The sequence below is a fragment of the Limulus polyphemus genome, unplaced genomic scaffold (assembly GCF_000517525.1).
Source record: "Limulus polyphemus unplaced genomic scaffold, Limulus_polyphemus-2.1.2 Scaffold185, whole genome shotgun sequence".
Taxonomy (NCBI): domain Eukaryota; kingdom Metazoa; phylum Arthropoda; class Merostomata; order Xiphosura; family Limulidae; genus Limulus; species Limulus polyphemus.
The window spans coordinates 561,482-581,670 of record NW_013665795.1 but is presented as its reverse complement, the minus strand read 5'-3'; the positions used below and the strand labels follow the sequence as shown (position 1 = coordinate 581,670).

The 20,189-nt window shown below is 33.3% G+C and overlaps 1 protein-coding gene across 1 annotated transcript in view; it reads left to right on the top strand.

The window, feature by feature from the left end:
- The first annotated feature begins 455 nt into the window (after window positions 1-455).
- Window positions 456-20,189, top strand: part of LOC106478150 — a 31,042-nt gene continuing 11,308 nt past the window's right edge. Inside the window, exons 1-6 of the mRNA XM_022381692.1 lie at window positions 456-670; window positions 869-1,093; window positions 1,500-1,660; window positions 2,577-2,796; window positions 14,977-15,030; window positions 15,763-15,890. Of these exons, the coding sequence (XP_022237400.1) occupies window positions 601-670; window positions 869-1,093; window positions 1,500-1,660; window positions 2,577-2,796; window positions 14,977-15,030; window positions 15,763-15,890 (858 nt within the window). The 5' untranslated portion in view covers window positions 456-600. The remainder of the gene's footprint in view (window positions 671-868; window positions 1,094-1,499; window positions 1,661-2,576; window positions 2,797-14,976; window positions 15,031-15,762; window positions 15,891-20,189) is intronic.

Below are 20,189 nucleotides of genomic sequence, written 5' to 3'. Positions count from 1 at the left end.
AGACTTACTACTATACTATATATATATATATATATATATATATATATACATATATATATATATCAGGCTCAGTCACCAAATCCTCAAGTTGGAGTCCGACACACAAGCAGAGTTCCACGTGATAGGGTTTCCCCTTGGTTAATAGGTTGCCGGAACCAGAAGATTTCCTTCGTTCGTGGTAACCCTAATAGAAGTGCCACAACGGTTGCAGTGACTTTGATTTGTCTGTTAAGCGCAGCCATTTACCTTCTTGTGGAAAGATCTAGTTGACAGACTAATTGTTGTTCTTCCTTAATTAAATCGATATCTTTGGTCGGCCCCGCCCCTCTTCAAGACGGCGGCTCTGGCCTTAATCGTTTACATGATAATTTCTACACGTGCACGTTGTTAGCATACAAGTGAAGCAGAGGCCACTAGAGCCTGTCGCCCCAGGTTAAGCCAGGGATGATTATGAGATCCTGAGCAACTTCTCTCGAGCGGTTTGGATATCACCCTCGCCACCAATCGCCAGAGATTCCATTGCTTGAGGGATTCTTATATTCGTGGTATCCTGTGGAGAATCGTCACTTGATCATCTGTCTCATTCCTAGTACCGCCAAGATGATGGAGACCTACCAGTTAAGAGTTGTGGCTGTTTGTTACCTTAGCTGTCTTATTACCGTTTTAGAGAGTAAGTTGTCTTCTGTTCTTTTTTTTAATTATTTTTCCAGCACTTATCGGACACGACAGGTCAGGTAGTCTTCGAAACTGTCTGTGAAGTTGTGATTGATAGTCTAGTGCTCTTCTTATCTTACAGGTTGGGTATGATGAATTAACACCAGAGGCTGGCATGTCGTATAACCAAGTTTTTCCTGTTTAATCTGAACAGGTGTCGCTCTGGAAGGCCACAAGAATATCCTGGAGCCCAATCAAATGCCGATCAAACCACACAAGACGTCCCTTCTTCTTCTCTCCAGAGCTCTCAATGCAAAGACCAAGACAGGAGATGACGCAGCGGACATATTTTCCCAGGGGTCGTCTCGTATTTCCCATATTAATGAGAATCTTCATCAATGCTGCATTAAAGGAAAACATATAGTTCCGATAGGACTTGGTGCGTACTACTTTCTCTCTCGCTCTCTTTCTGTCCAATGTATCAAATACCTGTTTAAAATTTTTAGCAAAAACTTTAACAAAAATATTTTCTCATTCTTTTTTTTGTGTAAAACAGGAGAATTTTAAAGTGCAAGTCGTTTTTATTTTTAGTGTACGTTCATTATATATTTTAGATCTATTAAAAATAAATATAATTTAGCGATTTTTTTCATAAGTCTCGAATCATAAAGGTTATTTTATTAAATATTCCTCTTTTTTTTGGCAATATTTTGTGGTAAAGAGCTAGCTTTGAATCTTACAATATGTATATTGTATAAATGTATGTGTGTGAGTACGCGCATTACGTACAAATATATTCGATACAAATTTTAGATAAGGAAAACTATAACATTCTCCCTTCACAGACATCACTGGAAATCAAAAATATGTTGATATCGGACGATGCCGTCGAAACTGCAGACATAAATTTCATCATCATCACCATCACTACTTACGACACTACAGGCACACAACACAAAAAACATCAACAAATGTGGATTATACAATTACAGAAAATACGTTTCAGGTAGGTGGAAGCTGCTTCTGAACGAAATACCGATAAAATGAAAGGGCTAATTTTTGGTGTATTTGGACATTTTCTTACTTATTTGCTCAAATCTTTCCAATGACAGTTGTTTCTATTTGTACTTAGCTTCTGCTTCATGATCGCGAGATTAAATTCAGAGGTATTATAATTCATGTATCGTACTTGACAATCAAATATTAAAAACAAAAACTGAGCAAACTAGTTTAATTTTTATACGTTCAAACTCGTATTAGCTCATACGCTGCAATCTATACAATCAGTTATACAACGAGATCGTCAATGACAACTGGAAACTAATATACGCATGCTTTTGGGTGTGTTTTTTTTTTCTTAGTTTGACGATTGTTAGTCCGATAATACAAACACATTTTCCAAAAGTTTATATTTTGAATGTTAAATCTTTTTGTAGTTGAATGCACATATGATAAATCTATAGAATTTATTGTTATTATTATTATTATCTACAAACGACACTACCAAGAAAGTGAGTAGTGCAGCATAAATCGCTTTGATAACATGAAATAATTCCAGAACAAGGTTCTAATCAAATATGAGATCAAAGTAAAGATTCCCAATTTATCCTGATTCGTAACCAACTACCTGTTTTGGCTATTCTAATACTAAAATAACTTCCTCTTATAGTTACGTTATAGCTCGTGCTTTACCTTACAATTAAATAAAGTAGAAATATTGTCAATCATTATTAAATTAAATAAAATAATTTTAGTTGTAAAGAGTATCAAAATAATGCACATTTTAGAACATCTCGCACATCATATTTTAAAATCTAGGTATTAAATTTCGTAAAATAAACTCTAAAATATTGTTTACGTCATTATTTAAAAGATAACTCGTTGTTGAAACTCTAATCGTGTATTTGCTCCTATGATCACAGAAGAACTGTTCCTTCTCCGATTTGTGTGAACCAGTATCCAGGATAACAGAAATCCACCATCTACTGACGGGTCCACGAGAAGTAGCAATCGTAGAGAAGTGTAGCTGTAGTACCAATCCTCCAAATTGTCAACGTACTTCCAGCATAATGCATTTTTTTAAAGACACGCCTTTCGAAACAGCAGTTGATGTAGGATCTTGCTGGGGGTATTGTAACGAGGGTGAGTTTTGTTCATTATATTTGTTTGTTTGTTTGTAAAGCGCAAAACTACAGAATGGGCTATCTGTGGTGTGCCCATCGCGGGCATCGAAACCCAGTACTTAGAGTTATAAGCACTTAGACTGTTCGTTATGGCATTTGAAAGTTCATGTGGTTTTTGTGCATGACTTTGGAGACGTATGGAGTTCTTGTTTTCCTACGATACAAAGATAAATACTTTTAATCGGGAAAAACAAAAATGACTTTCATTTTGAATTTATTATAAGTCTCGAGATCCTAGTAATTTACGAGTAGGATTTATGTAAGTAGACTGACTTTGTCATGAAACGCGTGACCTGAGGTTTCGAGTAGGTCGTAAATTAATCTAAATGGTTGTTTCTGAAGGCGAAAAACTAGTTCAGTTCCAGGGCACAAGATGCTACAGAATCGCATCCGATATAGCCGAAGTAAAAGTAAAAGTAATATTTTACTTAGTCTGGAGCCTATATGTAAAGTGTTTTACTTCCGTATTTACGGAACCAATCACAGTCAGGTATCCTCATGTTAAGAATTATCAATACCAATCAAGTTTCAGTGTTACACTTATAGTAACAATTATTTTAGTTTTTGACAATTAATGAGACAATTATTGCGAAACAATATTAAACTAAGAAACTTTTTTGATACTATTATGAAAGAAAAGAAGGCATCAGTATAAAAGCCAAAACGTTGCCTCCTTTTCTTTCAACATGCAATTGCAGTCCATTATAATTCTCAAACCTATTTTGAGAGTATTACTACAAGAAATTAGGTTACAAAACACTGATCTTTTGTAAAAGTTTATATGCCTGATTTGAATCAAAGCACATCACAAGTTCGAATAAAAACATTTGATTTAATCATGTTAAACTTTATTTGTTTTAAAGATTTGCTAAACTAAATCAAACTATTCATCTAACAGAGTATTTTTCTAATTAAAAGGGGTATTACTTGTAAACCATTTTCTATAAAATAATCATTTTGAACTTTCAGTTTTATGAGTAACTTTCAAAACTTAAATTTGGGGTGATTTTATTTTCATACTAAATATTTCACTTTATATTGTTATTTAGAAGAAAAAATACATCCAGCAGTTGCAGTCTGTTAAAATTCTCAAAAGTAAAGTATTGGTTAATGGTTCCTCGGTGTGTTATTAAAGCTAAATTTTTCATCATTACATATTTTGGAACGATCACTTTTTTAGTTAACATCAGTATACTATTTCCACTTCAAACTGAAACGCCCTCGGTGGCTCAGCAGTAAGCCTGGGGGATTATAACGCTAACATTTGGAGCTAACTTTCCAAAATGAAAATAAATCCCCAAAGAAACAATGGTTGATTATTATTCAAAATGTTTGGTGTATCGATGACGATGATGACGGTTTACGTATGTGTGTATTATATTATATGATGCTCTAAAAGATCATCAAATTATACATTGTACAATCAGTTAATGAGATACAATATAATAATATTTGGGATGTATGTTTGCAATAGTCAGAAGGTAATAATGACAGTTAATACATCCACTTTGATACTTGAAATCTTTTTAATAGAAGTCTGTTTTAAAACGATTGACTCCATTGTGTCATTAACGATATGCGTATTGTATCTTACACTTTGCACGCTAGAAGAGACTATGCCTTATTTTAAATAAGTCTACGACTTTTCTGCGAGCAACACTCTCAATCCAGGTGTTAGCTTATCGGAAAGTATTGTCAAAGCCGCAGGCCAGTTCAACAGAACTTAATAGTTTCCTCCACGAAACGACACCAGCATGTTGGGGTAATTTTTTTTTCTTTGGGTGTGCTCGCTTAGTTTGTTTTAATGATTGAAATACTTAACATTCTGCTTCAATAGAATGCCTTTTTGATAATGTTTCACACCCAGGTGCATAGTGATTATCAGCACGTGTGTGACCAGCGTTATCTATATTGCGAGACACTCCAGAAGTGGGTGATTTCAAACACGTGCAGATTGCTGTTTTTTTCTTGTTTTTTTTAGAAATGGAACAATTTAAAAAGTCGAGATGTTAAGTGGCAAGAAATCTCTTATCGCATGCTATACGCTTGTAGGTTATACAGAAAAATGATGTAAGATCGGGATGGAATTAAATAATGTCAGCAGATGGCTGATGGCAAGCATAAACTCAAACACTCATTGACCAATATGTACTCCAATGACGAATTCGATATGCTTAATAACACGCAGATGATAAATATAATGATGGATTAAACGAAGAAAAATATCAGCTTTCTGTTTTTGCAAAAAATGCAGTATCATAATACTTAACTATTTCTCTGTGTTTGTTTTTTTCTTCAGGCACGGTAGTAAATAAGTATTACTATTATTAATATAAAGCCCCCCAGTGGCACAGCGGTATGTCTACGGACTTACAACGCTAGAAACCGGGTTTCGATACCCGTGGTGGGCAGAGCACAGATAGCTCATTGTGTAGCTTTGTGCTTAAATTCAAACAAACAAACAAAAACAAACAATTAATATAAAACTATGCTAAAAGGCACACCTTTTCTTGTGCATTTATTTTCTGTTTGTAGTTAAGCACAAAATTACACATTGGGCTATTTGTGCCCACCACGAGTATTGAAACCCAGTTTTTAGCGTTATAAATCCGTTTGTTTGTAGTTAAGTACAAGGCTACACAAAGTGCTATCTGTGCTCTACCAACTACGGGTATCAAAACCCGGTTTCTAGCGTTGTAACTCCGCAGACATACCGCTGTGCCACTGATGTACTTTGTTTTCTGTATAACTTACTTCTCATGATAAAATACTCAATAGAACATTGATTTATAAATATGTAGAAATCCAGTTTTGTTTTAAGATAATTAGTTCGGAACATCAGTATTAGTAAGAAATTTTTCTATAAAAAATTATTATTTTTAAAATTTTTAATTGTGTAAAAAGGATTACTGGAATTTAATTTTACATAAATTTCTTCCTATAAAATGTTTATATTATATATATATATATGATTCATTCTCGGATAAATGACCCCTGTGGCTCAGCAATAATTCTGAGTAATTATAACGCTGAAAATCGGGTTTCGATACCTGTCGTAAGCACAGCACAAATTATTTATGCAACTTTGTGCTTCAAAACAAACAAACAAGCCTCATCTAATTTCTAACCACTAAGTAAGCCAATAAAAGTAAGATAAAATTTTCTGATTCATCGACTTGGGATAGTGAGAGTAATATTTGTAATATTCTTTGATTAGCATATTATCCGGTTCCTAAAAAATGCTCTTGCTTTGTTGTTGGATTTTAATATAATCAAAACTGCATTTAGATGTTTCTAATAATAATGTTATTGTAAAATAATATTTAGTATTGCACTAAAGGCATAGAGTTAACAAAGTCATATTTTATTGTCTCTACATTTTTTTAAAGGGAGTGTCAGATTTCTTCTCTTGAAATATGAAAAAAAAGAGTTAATTTTTTCAGCTAAAATGTTTCATGACCTGTAAGTTTACACGAAGGTGTTGAGAACGTGCAAAAAGCATGTCATCCTTTGTGCTTGCCCCCCAGTTGCAGACTTTATGTGTTCGTAAATAGCATATAACTGTTATGATAATTTCTAATGATCAGTGGGATGTGGTGGGCTCCTTTCACTTACGTTACAGTTACGCGTCCTGTACGAAAGCATCACTGTTTCAACATCTTGGTTTTCCTTTTCACTTACACATATGGCTCATCAGACACTTATGGCAATGATTAAACAAATCCTCCTTTTGTCATCTGAAAACAATCATCATGTTTAAGCTCAGAAAAAACCAATGGGTAATTGTTGTCTAATTATTTTGGAATATATTGATCGGCAGAATCTGGTTGAATAATCCTTGAAAAATGCATTAAGTTCTTATGCGCTGAGATGAAGGATAACTTGTTTAACCCGTGGATGTCTAGCATTCGGGATGTTTAAGCTATTTACAATTGCTTCATATATTTATTTGTCCCTTGACTTTGCAGATATAAAGTGTATGTCCTGTACATTACATCATCAACTTTCTCTACACCTGATGCTTTCTTCTAAGTAAATGTGTTACAATTTTTAATTTTCACAGTGGCCTCTGTGACAGATAACATAACGTCTACACGACCACACACATCGCCTACACTTATCAAGAAATCATAATGTGCTGCTGCTAAAATTTTTCCATCTATTTTTTCCATCTTTTACGCAATGAACCACTCTTGTATTATTGGTTAAATCATCCTAAGACACCTTCTTTCAGCTGTTAGCAAAATATGTCTTTCATGTTTATTTACGATGCATAATTTGCCCAGCCACACAAAATAATTGTAGGATCCCAATAGGTTACATGTGTTTAAATTTTCCAGAGAATATGTGATTTGTATGTTGGTAAAAACGTACACTATATCTGGATATATGTTCGACCACGTGTCACTATAATTTAACCAATCCAGTTAGACCACATCGTATGGAGTTTTCTCTCAATAAATATCAACCTCTCTGCATGACTCTGCTTAGACATTGTGTCGTTTTAAGTTTCCTAGTATCTGTTGTTTTTCTCATTCTCATTTGAAACATCGTTTACCAATTACCAGTTAGTCGTTCAATGTTGTTTTTGTGCCCCCCAGTGGCACAGCGGTATGACTGCGGACTTACAACTCTAGAATCCGGGTTTCGATACCCGTGGTGGGCAGAGGACAGATAGCCCATTGTGTTGCTTTGTGCTTAATTACAAACAAACAAACAAGCTATTTTTGTAGTGTGACCTACAAGATGGCGGACAGTAATGGGGATATCTCGGATGTTTAAGTCAGTGAAAAATTATAGTGTTTGTGACAGAAATGGTTATATGGAATTCCCCAAAAACAAAATTGTACATTGGCTTAGCCCAACTGTTCAAATTAACACGTTCTTATCGAAACAAGTCCCTTTATTTGTTTTGGTTTGGGTTTTTCCACTCTGAAACGACAAGTAATTTGTAACTTACTGATTTTACATTAAATAAAGTTTGACTATTTCATACTTACAAAGAACCCAAACTCAAAATGCCTTTTTCCCAGAAAATTATACGTATAGTTATTTTTGAAATTCAGTGATTTTGTTTTGCAACTAAGGGTACCACTTATTCAATAGATAAGAATTGCTCACTTTTTTCTAAACGTCTACCCAAGTCTATTATGGTATCTAAAACGATGTTAAGTTTCTAATACAAAGTCATCTTGAAGAAACTTATTATTTAGATTAATCGAAATATAATCATAAGTTGTTTGAATTTCAAATTATCAAACCAAGAACAAAGATAAAAGTCGAAGCATTTTTATCACAGGAGATATTTTTAACGTTGAGGTAAGCAAGTTCTGTTTCTATTGTTCTTTTCAAAAACATTAACCTCAGCCTAAAAAAACAATCAACAATTTTTTTATGTTCTAGTCAACATCTCTGGTGAAGAGCTATATGATGTTATATTTATTAGTTGTAATTCAATCTTTAATTATTGATTTCCTTTATTGCTTAAAATTAAACATAAAATCTGTGCATCTTTTTTTTTTGCAGTTATATTGAAAGGAAAACAAACGATTAGAAATTTGGGTATTAGCCGCTATATATGACTAATTGTGTATGTTTATTTCAATGAACAAGACAGATTAAAATGGAGATATCAGAAAGGTTGCTTATTTTGCAGGATTTTTCCTGCTATATAAAATCACATCTGGTTGTGTTTGATCTAGTGTCTTTTTTATATTAATACCAAAAGTCATCGAATATAAAAAACCAATGCTGTTATTTTACATTTTTAACAAATTGCGTGTTATTTGCATTTTTGTTTTGGTAACATAAACAAGTTAATAATGTTGAATTAATATATGTAGAAATTTTTATTAATTAAGATACATTAATTTCTGAAGCACGTTGGATCGAGAGTGATCTAGTAGTGTGCTTGAAATATGAATTAGAAGGCTAGGTTATTAGCTCGATTCCACAAGAATTTGCTCCGTACTTTGGCGAAGTGGATGCACTATAAAATAGTATTCCAAGAATTGGCGGTGGGCGCTATAAACTAGTTGCCTTCCCTCTAGTTTACCAGTTCAGAATTAGAGACAGATATGAGCAGATAGTTTGCGTGAAAATTTTAAAACAATTTGAAAGGCGTTTCCTTCTCACGTTTGGTTGTTAAGCTAGGGATTTTATTTTTGGATTACATTTGAGGGTGGAATATCTAATCTAAAATCAAACAGAGAAATTATCTTATTTAATTATTTTTTAATAAATCTCTTCTTCTTTTGCTTGTTTGTTGTCTTAAAACGGATGTTTATTGCTCTATGATGAATAAAGCAAAGTATGGATGAATATTTTCTACTTAATTACAATATTAAGTAAATTATATGATATTTCTAATAAAAGGAAAAATTAGTGTTTGTGTTTTTACTGATTAGAAATTTGGAATATTTATGTTATAGTCTCATATATTGTAATTACGAACAAAAGTTATACATATCATCATTTAAAATGAGCCAATCACCATTAAAGAATTTATGCGTCTTCATTCAAAATGTCTTTGTTGCATAAAGGAAGGTTATATATCATTATATATCATTTCAGCATAAAAACGAGTAAAACATCAATTTGGAAAGTGATTCGTTATACTTCAAGTTGCCGTGTACTACCCACGAAGAGTGAAAAGTAGGGTTTGTATATTCTCGGTGTAGGAGATTGTAACTATTTAAACAGTCGGACTTTCTGACTTAATTTGAATATACACTATACCAAAAAGCTTAAAGGGCCAAAATTCATACGATCTATTGAAATTACATCCGAATAAAATTCTAAAAACAAATATATCGTTAGTTATATGCACGTTTTGGTGACCTGTTGGGAGAATGCACAGTTCTTTCGGCGCATTTTCCACATGTCGGCTGTCCTGAAAGGCATATGTTTTGTCTCAGAAAAATTCATTTGACATTTGTTTGTAAGACCACCAGATGTAGCAGCAACGCCGTTAGATGACTATATTCTTCGTAGATGAGGCAATCTTTCACATTAATAAGCTCTGAAGATGAAGAAGTAGAGTCTTCTAATGCCCAGTCACGTAAATCGAGAGTTAAATTAGACTTACTGTTCTATTTTCTTCATCAGTAATACTATTTGACAAGAAAAATTGTCTGTAGCAGTTTTCAAGCAAGTTATTTCAAAAGACACTCTGTTGTGAAAGATAACAAACAAACAAACCCGGCTTGGCATGGCCAGGTGGTTAGGGCGCTCGACTCGCAATCCGAGGGTCGCGGGCTCGAATCCCCGTCACAACAAATATGCTCGCCCTTTCAGCCGTGCGGGCGTTATATTATAACGGTCAATCCCACTATTCGTTGGTAAAAGAGTTGGCGGTGGGTGGTGATGACTAGCTGCCTTTCCTCTAGTCTTACACTGCTAAATTAGGGACGGCTAGCGCAGATATAGCCCTCGTGTAGCTTTACGCAAAATTCAAAAAACAAACCAAATTGAATAGCTTTTCTTTATTCTGTCTAGAACAATTATACCGAGATAAACAACAAACTTTACACTCTTACAGTAGTATAAGAAAAATGTTACTTTTGGTAAACAAATTGAAATAACTACGTCAATCATTTTAGGATTATTATAGAAAGTGCATATGATAACACAACCAAGTAAGAACTTTGTAAATAAAAAAATAAATAAAACGTGGATCACTGCGAATTCCAGTTGTTTACTTTTGTTTAGGGAAATTATAAAAATTATGCATATTTATTTGCCCTTTCTCGTCAAAATATTATATATTTTTTTTAATCAGTTAAACCATAGTGCATCATAATTTACTAGAATCCTTGAAAAATCTGTATGCAATTTTATGGTTTAATATGTTTATGTTTGAAGATAATTTTTTCGAGCATAGAAAATGCATTTTATGCTCCATAGCTTGTGAAAACAATGTGTTACCAATAGCTGGCGAACACTTTCGTAATTAACAACGTCAAATTATCTTCGTTGAAGGGAGAGATGTTTGTACTTTTTAAAAACAAATAATATCTATTAATCTCTTTCAGGTTTTGTAATCCATTCCTTATTTTGTTGTGCTTTCTATTATTTGTTATCACTCGTTATTGTTTTTACTACAGAATGCATCTTGATAATAGCTTTGCTCCAGCGTAAGGCTGTTACGTTCAAAGCACATTACTCCTCTTTGTTTTCTTACCATAATCCATCTAATGTACGAGGACGACAATTTTTCGGTACCCGTATCAACAGTCTGATCGCACAGAAATCCATAGGCTGCATCGGCGACTTAACCTGGATGTTTTTCTATGGAATTGTATGAATAGTCGTTTCATTCTCCAAGTGCTTGAGGTATGCTACTGTTGAACTGATATGTCATGGAAGCAGCTTGTGTGCATGTGATTTATGTCGCATTTCCAGAAGGAGATCATTCTATATTACGTTACGTACTGAATGGGGCACATGGACAGCTTTTGTTTCTGATTTTTGTGTTTGTGGATTCTCAACCGTAATAAAAACCGCACTTTGCTATGTTATGACTTGTTGCAGGTCTCTTTTTGGATAGTCCTTGTTTCCCAGTTTGATTCATATTCATTTGTTTTCCAACGCCATTAATTACAAGGGATATTCTCGTCTTGTAAATTCTACATCCCCGATCTGAACGCATTTATGATCTGAGTGTTTGAATATTTTGCGTCGGAAAGTATTGTTACACACCCTTCCCACTCGGTGGCATTGCACTACCTATGAACACCAAATAATCTCAAATTATAGTTCTAATATACTCCTTTCCATCGTGACTTTATATTGGCTATAGTTGACACGTGACTTGCTGATTTGCATATTCAGTTTTAATATAAGGTACTCAACTCTTTGTATTTCGTTTTCACTTATCAAAAAAAACAAGACTGGACTTCTGTATTATAGTAGAAAGTATAGTAGAATCTTTTAATTATTTAACATTTGTATACAATATCAATTTTCTAAAGCTAAACAAGTGGCACAAATTTAGTCTAAATAATTCATATAAAGATTCCAATACGCTAAATCATTGTAATTAATACACATTATTTACTTATTTTCAAAAATAAATTTTTGCCTTTTCTTTCGTAACCTAATTCGGCCCCAACACGTGGTACAACGTTATTTTTGCGGAATTACAACGCTAGAAACCGGGTTTCGATACCCGTGGTGGAAAAAGCACAAATAACCCGTTGTGTTGCTTTGTGCTTAACTTCAAACAAACAAACCTTAAGCTAATTCAGTGAATAGTAAAAACAAATACTATGTTTGTGTGTGTATATATATATATATATATATATGTGTGTGTGTGTGTTTGTGTGCGTGTGCTGATAAGCCTTGAATAAGCGCAACTGCAGTCTACAGTCAATCAAAGAATGCACTAGGCCTCTTTCTTACAGACTCTCTTTTCAATTTCACCTCTGGTGAAAAAGAAAATAAATATTTAACACATATATATATGCAATCATTAAAGAGGTAATCCGCTTTATAATATCGAATAATGAATTCGACGATATGTCATAACGTTATTCACATAACTAAGTTAATTTAGGTTACTATATGGAGAAATGAAACGGACTCAAAACCCCATAGATATTATGTTTATTTTGGTCATTACACAAATGAAAATTGAGGTATTCATTTTAAGCTTGCGTGAAATAACATTTAGACAAATACTTTTTTTGGGTTATAACCTAATGACATTAGGCAAAAAGCCTTGTGAATGAACAGCAACTTCCAAGCTCACAAACTATTGTTGAAATTAAAGGATGTTTTATTGTTAGCCATATTGGAACAATTAATAATGTAGAATTGAGATAACTAACTTCTATATTGTTAAGGTTCATGACTTGCCAGATTTGGCTGACAACAAAACCTCGATAGATTAGTACTGAAAAATGAGTCAATATGTGTTCTCCATCAAATGGTTCACATATCGTGTTGTTATGGACCTCTGTTCTTTTCTTTAAATGTTGTAGTATAGTTAGTTTTCTTGAAACACGTCATGATACAATCTGAACATTGGAGGAAATAAATGAGTCTTATAACAGAAAAACGAGCAAACACTAAATGTTGTTTATGTCTGTATGTGACATCATACGTTGTGGTATTTCTTCCCAGTTCACATAGATGACAGGCTTTTATATCTTGATAAAAATATCAATCAAGTCCACCAAAGTTTGCCTGTCATTTAGTGAAGTGTTAAATGACAAAACAAAGACCTTCTGATTATACTTCCACCCATGACATTTTTGTATATATTTTCGAAGTTATTTCACTTATATTTAATATCTTATGCTGGAAAACGTATTGAGTCGAGGGTTCAGGAAAAATATCCATATCATATATTAAGACATGTAATATTTTTATAATGTAATGCTTAACGGTTAACCTTCAAATATTGTTGATGATCCAAAATATATTATTTATGGATTGAGTAAGAAATGTATCTCATTACAGTTTATTCTAGATATAAAAAAGAGCTCACATAATTTCATAGCTATTCCTAAAATACATTAATCTAGGCCTCGCTAAACGCATTTTGTTAGCAGTTTTTCATATCGTGACAGTAATTTCTAATTCTTCGTTTCTACAGTCACTTAAAGAGCTGTTGATCTTCAGCACTTACCCAGTTTTTAAAGAACACGAGATATGAACTACAACATTGTTCATGAGCAACTTTAGTCGAAGCTTAAATCTATAGTCTTTATTTTTATGTTTTGTTTGTAGTGCAGTCACCCTAAGGGCAAAGGGTACATAGGACTGGTTGCTTTAATATTTAAGACGTTGCTGCAGGTAAACAAGTACAAAAATGATAAAATAAGACCACTGATATTGATCTTATCTCAGGTGTATTACTTCAGACTACATGCAACACAAACTGAACTGAGTAAAGTATCCCGCAGGGTGGCGCTGTTGGAACTTCTTGGCGTGGCCATTTCGTTTCCGGCTTTCACATCTGATCAACTAATAGGGATATGCAGTTGTAACAATCTCAACCCCAGGTATTTCGATGAACAAGTCTTCACATGTATTGGTTGAAGGAGCGCCACAGGTGCAGAATATTATCTGTCTCCTTTAGCGAGAGAATCAATTTGTCTTGTCCCCACGTGTCTGCATTAATTACCTAAGAGACTAGTATTCTGATTTTCCTCTCTCGTCACTACTAGCATCTGAGGGCCTTGCACCCTTTGACACGACTAGAAGGTCATAGGTTGTTTGGAATGTCTTACCACATCGACCTGAGTTAGGTCTGGGGGAGGAGAGGGAGTTAAAACTAAAACTAATGACCATTGAACTTTAGTCTGAAAGTTTGTTTGTTTTTGAATTTCGCGCAAAACTACACCAGGGCTATCTGCGCTAGCCGTCCCTAATTTAGCTGTGTAAGACTAGAGGGAAGGCAGCTAGTCATCACCACCCACCGCCAACTCTTGGGCTACTCTTTTACCAACGAATAGTGGGATTGAGCGTCACATTATAACGCCCCCACGGCTGAAAGGGCGAGCATGTTTGGTGTGACGGAGATTCGAACCCGTGACCCGCAGACTGCGAGTCGAGCACCCTAACCACCTGACCATGCTGGGCCAATCTGAAAGTAAACTGCGAAGCAAATGTAATTCATAACCAGGAGATAACCAATAGAAAACATATTTTATACACAATTTATTTTTAATATTTGGAGTATTTATATTACAAAATCTGTTTTCAATATATTTACTAAATCACGCTGTTTGTTTGTTTTGAGTTTCGTGCAAAGCTACACGAGAGCTACCTGCGCTTGCCGTCCCTAATTTAGCAGTGAAAGACTAGAGGGAAGGCAGCTAGTCATCACCACCCACCACCAACTCTTGGGCTACTCTTTTACGAACGAATAGTGGGATTGACCGTCACATTATAACACCCCCACGGCTGAAAGGGCGAGCATGTTTGGTGCGACGGAGATTCGAACCCGCGACCCTCAGATTGCGATTCGAGCGCCCCAACCACCTGGGCACGCCGGGCCTAATCACGTTGTTAATATAACTTAATAGGATTTATTTGACACCTAGGAATTAAGAGCTAATAATTTATCATTTTCTTGAGAACTTATTGTACTTTAAATCATACAGAAATAAAGTTCCTATTAACCTTCCAGGAAACAGTTGTGTTCCACTACGGAATAGAACAATTAGCGTTGACGGCCCAAATGGTGAGTACAGCCATCCAAAGTTTGGAATTTTTTTTTTTTCGAATTTATGAGCATTTCATTTTCTGGCATAGAGAAAGACCTTAGACTCAAATAAAAAAGTTAATGATCTTATATAACCACGCTAGTAGTTTTTGAGTGTTAAACACACAATAACAAAATCTGATATAGTAATTTAACGATCAGACATGAATTGAAAATAAAATTGCATGTGCGATGAAAATATAAAATTTATAATTACACATTACAAGCAAGCTCATAAATGATTTGAAGTATGGTTATTCACAATTTTAATTATATATTTATATGTTTTATACTAATGATAAACTGAAAAGCAATTCGAAATTTATTATCTTATTTTAAGTCAAAATTATATTATTGAGTTAAAAGATGCATATTTAGAAACAAACAGAAATAAACCGAAATTTATACTCTTACTAAAAATGTTTTTCCAAACAACAGATATTTCATATTATTATTACAAAACGTTTTAAGTATTATGAAAAATTATATTTTTCGGTCTTCAAATTTCAGGTATGATTATTTAAAAATAGGTATATGTTTTCGGTACCAATTTCCGTTTTTTTTTCTTCTAGTTTTCTATTGTCTAAGATAAGTGAAAATCTAAGAGCCCAAATTATTATGGGAATTTTTTATTATTAAAGGTTACTACTTTTATACATCTATTTTTCAATCATATCAAATTTCATCTTCATACTCTTGTTTCTACGACAGGAGCCACCTGTGTTCAAGTGATCGAAGAATGTCAATGCACACAACCTTGTTATAGAATGGAGTTTCTGGAGTTTTATTACGAGAGAATATGGAATGATACAATAAATTCTACCACGGAAGGCGTCAAGGTAAGTTATTACACATTATTACTTTACTAGAGCAAATTACTGCCTTTCATTGTCAACAAATAATAATTATTCCGCCAGCCACATTATAGCTTTAGTTCAATCAATTTTTTTAAATTAATTTGAAACTAAAAACTAGTGATTGTGTATTCCGTAAGTGAGGTATATTCTATTCTTTCTGTAATGTTACTTTCGTTATCAGTATCGAATGGAATATTTAATGTTTATGTATTATTATTATTTGTATTATTTTATTATAGAAATTTTTCCGCTTTAAGCTTATCATATGGGCTTAGGATTAATCTAAATATCCTAGCATGGCCGAACCTCGTGGCACATTATTGGGTTTCTGGCCGAAAGTATCCTTAACAGCGTTATACCCAACTGATGAAACAACGCATTACAATCTTTATAAATAAGAACGTAAGAATAGGATAATTATGTACAATCATTAAGAGGTTTATGCTTAGTTGTTCTCTGGTTGGAAGACAGTATTAATTTATTAATTTTAATATAATACACGAAAAGAGCTCTGAAATTTTAGAAGAAAGTGACTGAATTACACTTGCAAGTTTTTATATATAGTTTTTCCGTTAAGGATTGTCGTGTATACATAATTTATTTTGTTGCATCATAAACTGCCACGAAACAACTCAGATTAAGGTGCATACATTACAATTATGACACCTTTTCAAGAAAGCACCAATATAAGTTCCGTGGTTACAAGCTCAACGATTTATACAAATCCTGCAAAATGACACTGAACCATTCTATAAAATTCATATCGAATATTACAAGCAAACTTTAACCCTATCATATTTTCAGACTTTTATTAACTTAATTTCTGTAGTAGGTAAACACTTATATGCTTAATTTAACCATCAAAATTATTTCAACACAATATTTCCTTCCTCACACTGACATTTCCAAGAGTCCCAGATATGAAAATCAAGCAAATATATTGTATAATTTAAATTATAATTATCGAACATCCGTATTATTCTACGGTGTCTGACAGTGTCACCCTTTCCACAATGTCCCGATTAAAATCTTAAACTGAGCCGTGCTACTTGGAGATCGATCAGTCATGTTGCTAGGATAAATTGATTGATAATATCATCCAATTTACTTTAAGATGTGAATAGAAAGATCGTGGATTAAGCAGATGTGTCAAGCAGGTATGGTCAGATTTTTGCCTTTCAAGTGGGTAAAGTGACTGGAATTATCAAGTAGTAGTTTGAGGTCTCGCCTTAATAATTTTTTGATGTTTTCTCATTCCCGGAGCAACGCACTCTTCGCCGGTCATGCTTGGCCCGCCCCCTGTTGGGATGAAGGCATGTTTGCCAAAGACCATCAATGAGGTGGAATTATTATTTATATCTCTAGAAAAATAACATTATGGCATTGTGGAGTTTTTCTTATAAGCATTTTTCAAAAATGAAATATTTAAAAACTAGCTTTAGAGAACCAAACTGCTAAAGACTTAATGTTTTGATGACAAAGTTCAAAGCTAAAAAGTTATGCTATCCTCGTAAGAAAATATTAAATGAGGTTTCATTTCTTAGTAACAAAGAGATGATTTTTGAAATACATATTTTTCAAATTTTTTTTAAGCGCACATATTGTTATTCTACATTTAATATGTTTAATAACAATTAAGAACTCGATTTAAAAAAATAATTTACTCTTTCATAAACTAAATTAATATAAGGTAAAATATAATTCTTATAATCTGTTACGGGGAAATAATATATTCATATAATTTATTGTAAGTTTATATTTAGATTAAATCTTTCACCTATTAAAGAGAAGATCAATAATTACCATTTTCCCACTGATCGCGAAACATTTTCTAGTGGTATCTTTAGTTCTCAGAAATTATAATTAATATTAAAAGGAGTTGTATATACACAATAGTTACATTTTAAAAGTAATATACGTAAGTCTTAATACATTGAGTACAACTAATAATTATTTGTCAGTTTCTCAATTAAAGATAAAATATTAGCGAATAAGATATGACGAACATTTAAATCATGTGGAACGCTCGACTCGCAATTTGCGGGTCGCGGGTTCGCATCCCCATCCCACCAAACATGCTCGCCCTTTCAGCCGTGGGGGCGTTATAATGTCACGGTCAATCCCACTATTCGTTGGTAAAAGAGTAGCCCAAGAGTTGGCGGTAGGTGGTGATGACTAGCTTTCTTCCCTCTAGTCTTACACTGCTAAATTAGGGATGGTTAGCGCAGATAGCCATCGTGTAGCTTTGCGCGAAATTCAAAACAAACAAACAAGTATTCGTCAAGGACTTTATGATACTATTGATAGGTAAAGTTGTTGCTGTTGTTTGTTGCATTTCGCGCAAAGCTATTCGAAATATTTGAACGTCATTCTTATAAAACACCCACGGTTCCAAAGTGCGAGGCGCGTTTTTTTTTTTTGTTGCTGTTTGTTTGTTTGTTTGTTTTTGGCGATAACGGGCCGCTCACCACTAAGCCACGCTCAGCTCACGAATAAAATAATTTTCATTATAAAAGACGATGTTTCGGATATTTAGCTCAAACGTTAAGTATTTGAGTGAGCTACTTTGAATTTCGCGATAACTTCGTATCATGGCATTGGTTTAGTATGCATGTTTATTATGTTAAATCAAGTCAGTCCAGATGAGGAGATGAAACCGTCGTCGTGTGGCGATGACGTTAATGATTAAGAATGAATTTCAACAGGGATTATTACCCAATCAATTTTATTCTTGGACTGGCTCCATTTGAGTGTGGCCTGAGGTAAACTTGTGCTCATTACTTCGTAGTTTACAAGTGATGCATCGTCAAAGTGATGACAATATTCATATTTATGGACGCCCTCCAATAACTTTTACAGAAAAGACTATGTATATTCATTCCACATTAGGCTTAAGAGGAAAATATATATATTTTTTTTTTACTGTGTAGACTGTAGATAGTCTTAAAACATTTTTGAAATATTCTGTAGTAAATATATTTTTGTTTCCTACTCGTTGGACCAAACTGAGAGCTAACAAAACTAGAGTCACCCAATTTTAGTGAATCATAATATATCATATTTACTTTTCTTTGTTTTCCTGAAACACCTAGCGCTTTATAACAAGCAAAACAGCTTTAGAAAACAAAAATTTTACTAAGTCGACGTTGTTTCTGGAAAGTTGAGCACAAGTCACGCTCTATGTTTCCCTAAGAACTTATCTTGCTTGGCACGTGCTACGAAAGTTAAAAGTGTCTTATAATAACAGTTAATATGAAATATTTCATCAATACATGTTAAGTTCGGTTTTACTTTAGTTATCGAAACAATAAACTCATAAAACTGAAAAATAGATACGTACATATATATATATAATTTCAAATTAGGAATTATTATGTCAGTGGGTATAACATCGTAAAAATTACGTTTCTTTATTCAGCTACAAATAAACACTGCTTTCTTAAGCCTCGTGGAAATATATATGGTGTTTACCATGGTTACAAGCCGAAAATCATTGGTTAAAAGCAGAAAAGTTTTCAGCCACGCTCTCAGTATGATCCATATTAGTCATCCTGTAAATAGGTTTAGTACATTGTAAAAAGTATAGATTTTTTTCCTACGCTACATTAGAGTTAGACAACATCAATATATTTAAAAATATTTTCTATATTGGTGTAAGTTTGAATAAATAATTGACAATTTTCCTTTTTATGTGAGTCCTTATACAAAATTATTTTTTTGTTCTGTCTCCTTTGCTTTCAAGTGTTGGTGATAAAAAGTTGATTTTTGAAACACATATTTTTCAAGCTTTTTAAATGTACATATTGTTATTTTATATCTAATACAATCACCTTTTAACACCCATTAGTACTTTAATATTAATAGCATGGATATGATTCCGATCATATTTTCAATTAATGCTTCAAGACTCCATTGTTTATACTTTTTTGGTATAAGAGAATGAAGCATATAACTACAAATTACAGCTTGTATGTAATTTATTTGTAAAATAGTACGATCCCCAGTGGATTTGTATCTGTCGATGTAAATTCTTTATTCTTCATTGTTAGTGTATTTGAAAATAATGTCAAAATTAAATTTGATAGATATATATAGGGATAAGAGATTTTTTGCTTAAAATCTACATACCATAACTTGTCTTTAATAAAACACTATTGTCTTAATTGCTTGGCTTATACAGATGTCTTTTATAAACTTAGAGCAAAGGTTTGTGGTGTTAGATTATTCTTAGTATCTATAAAAGCATTAGAATACGTTTATAAAATTTGTTAATCAGGATGA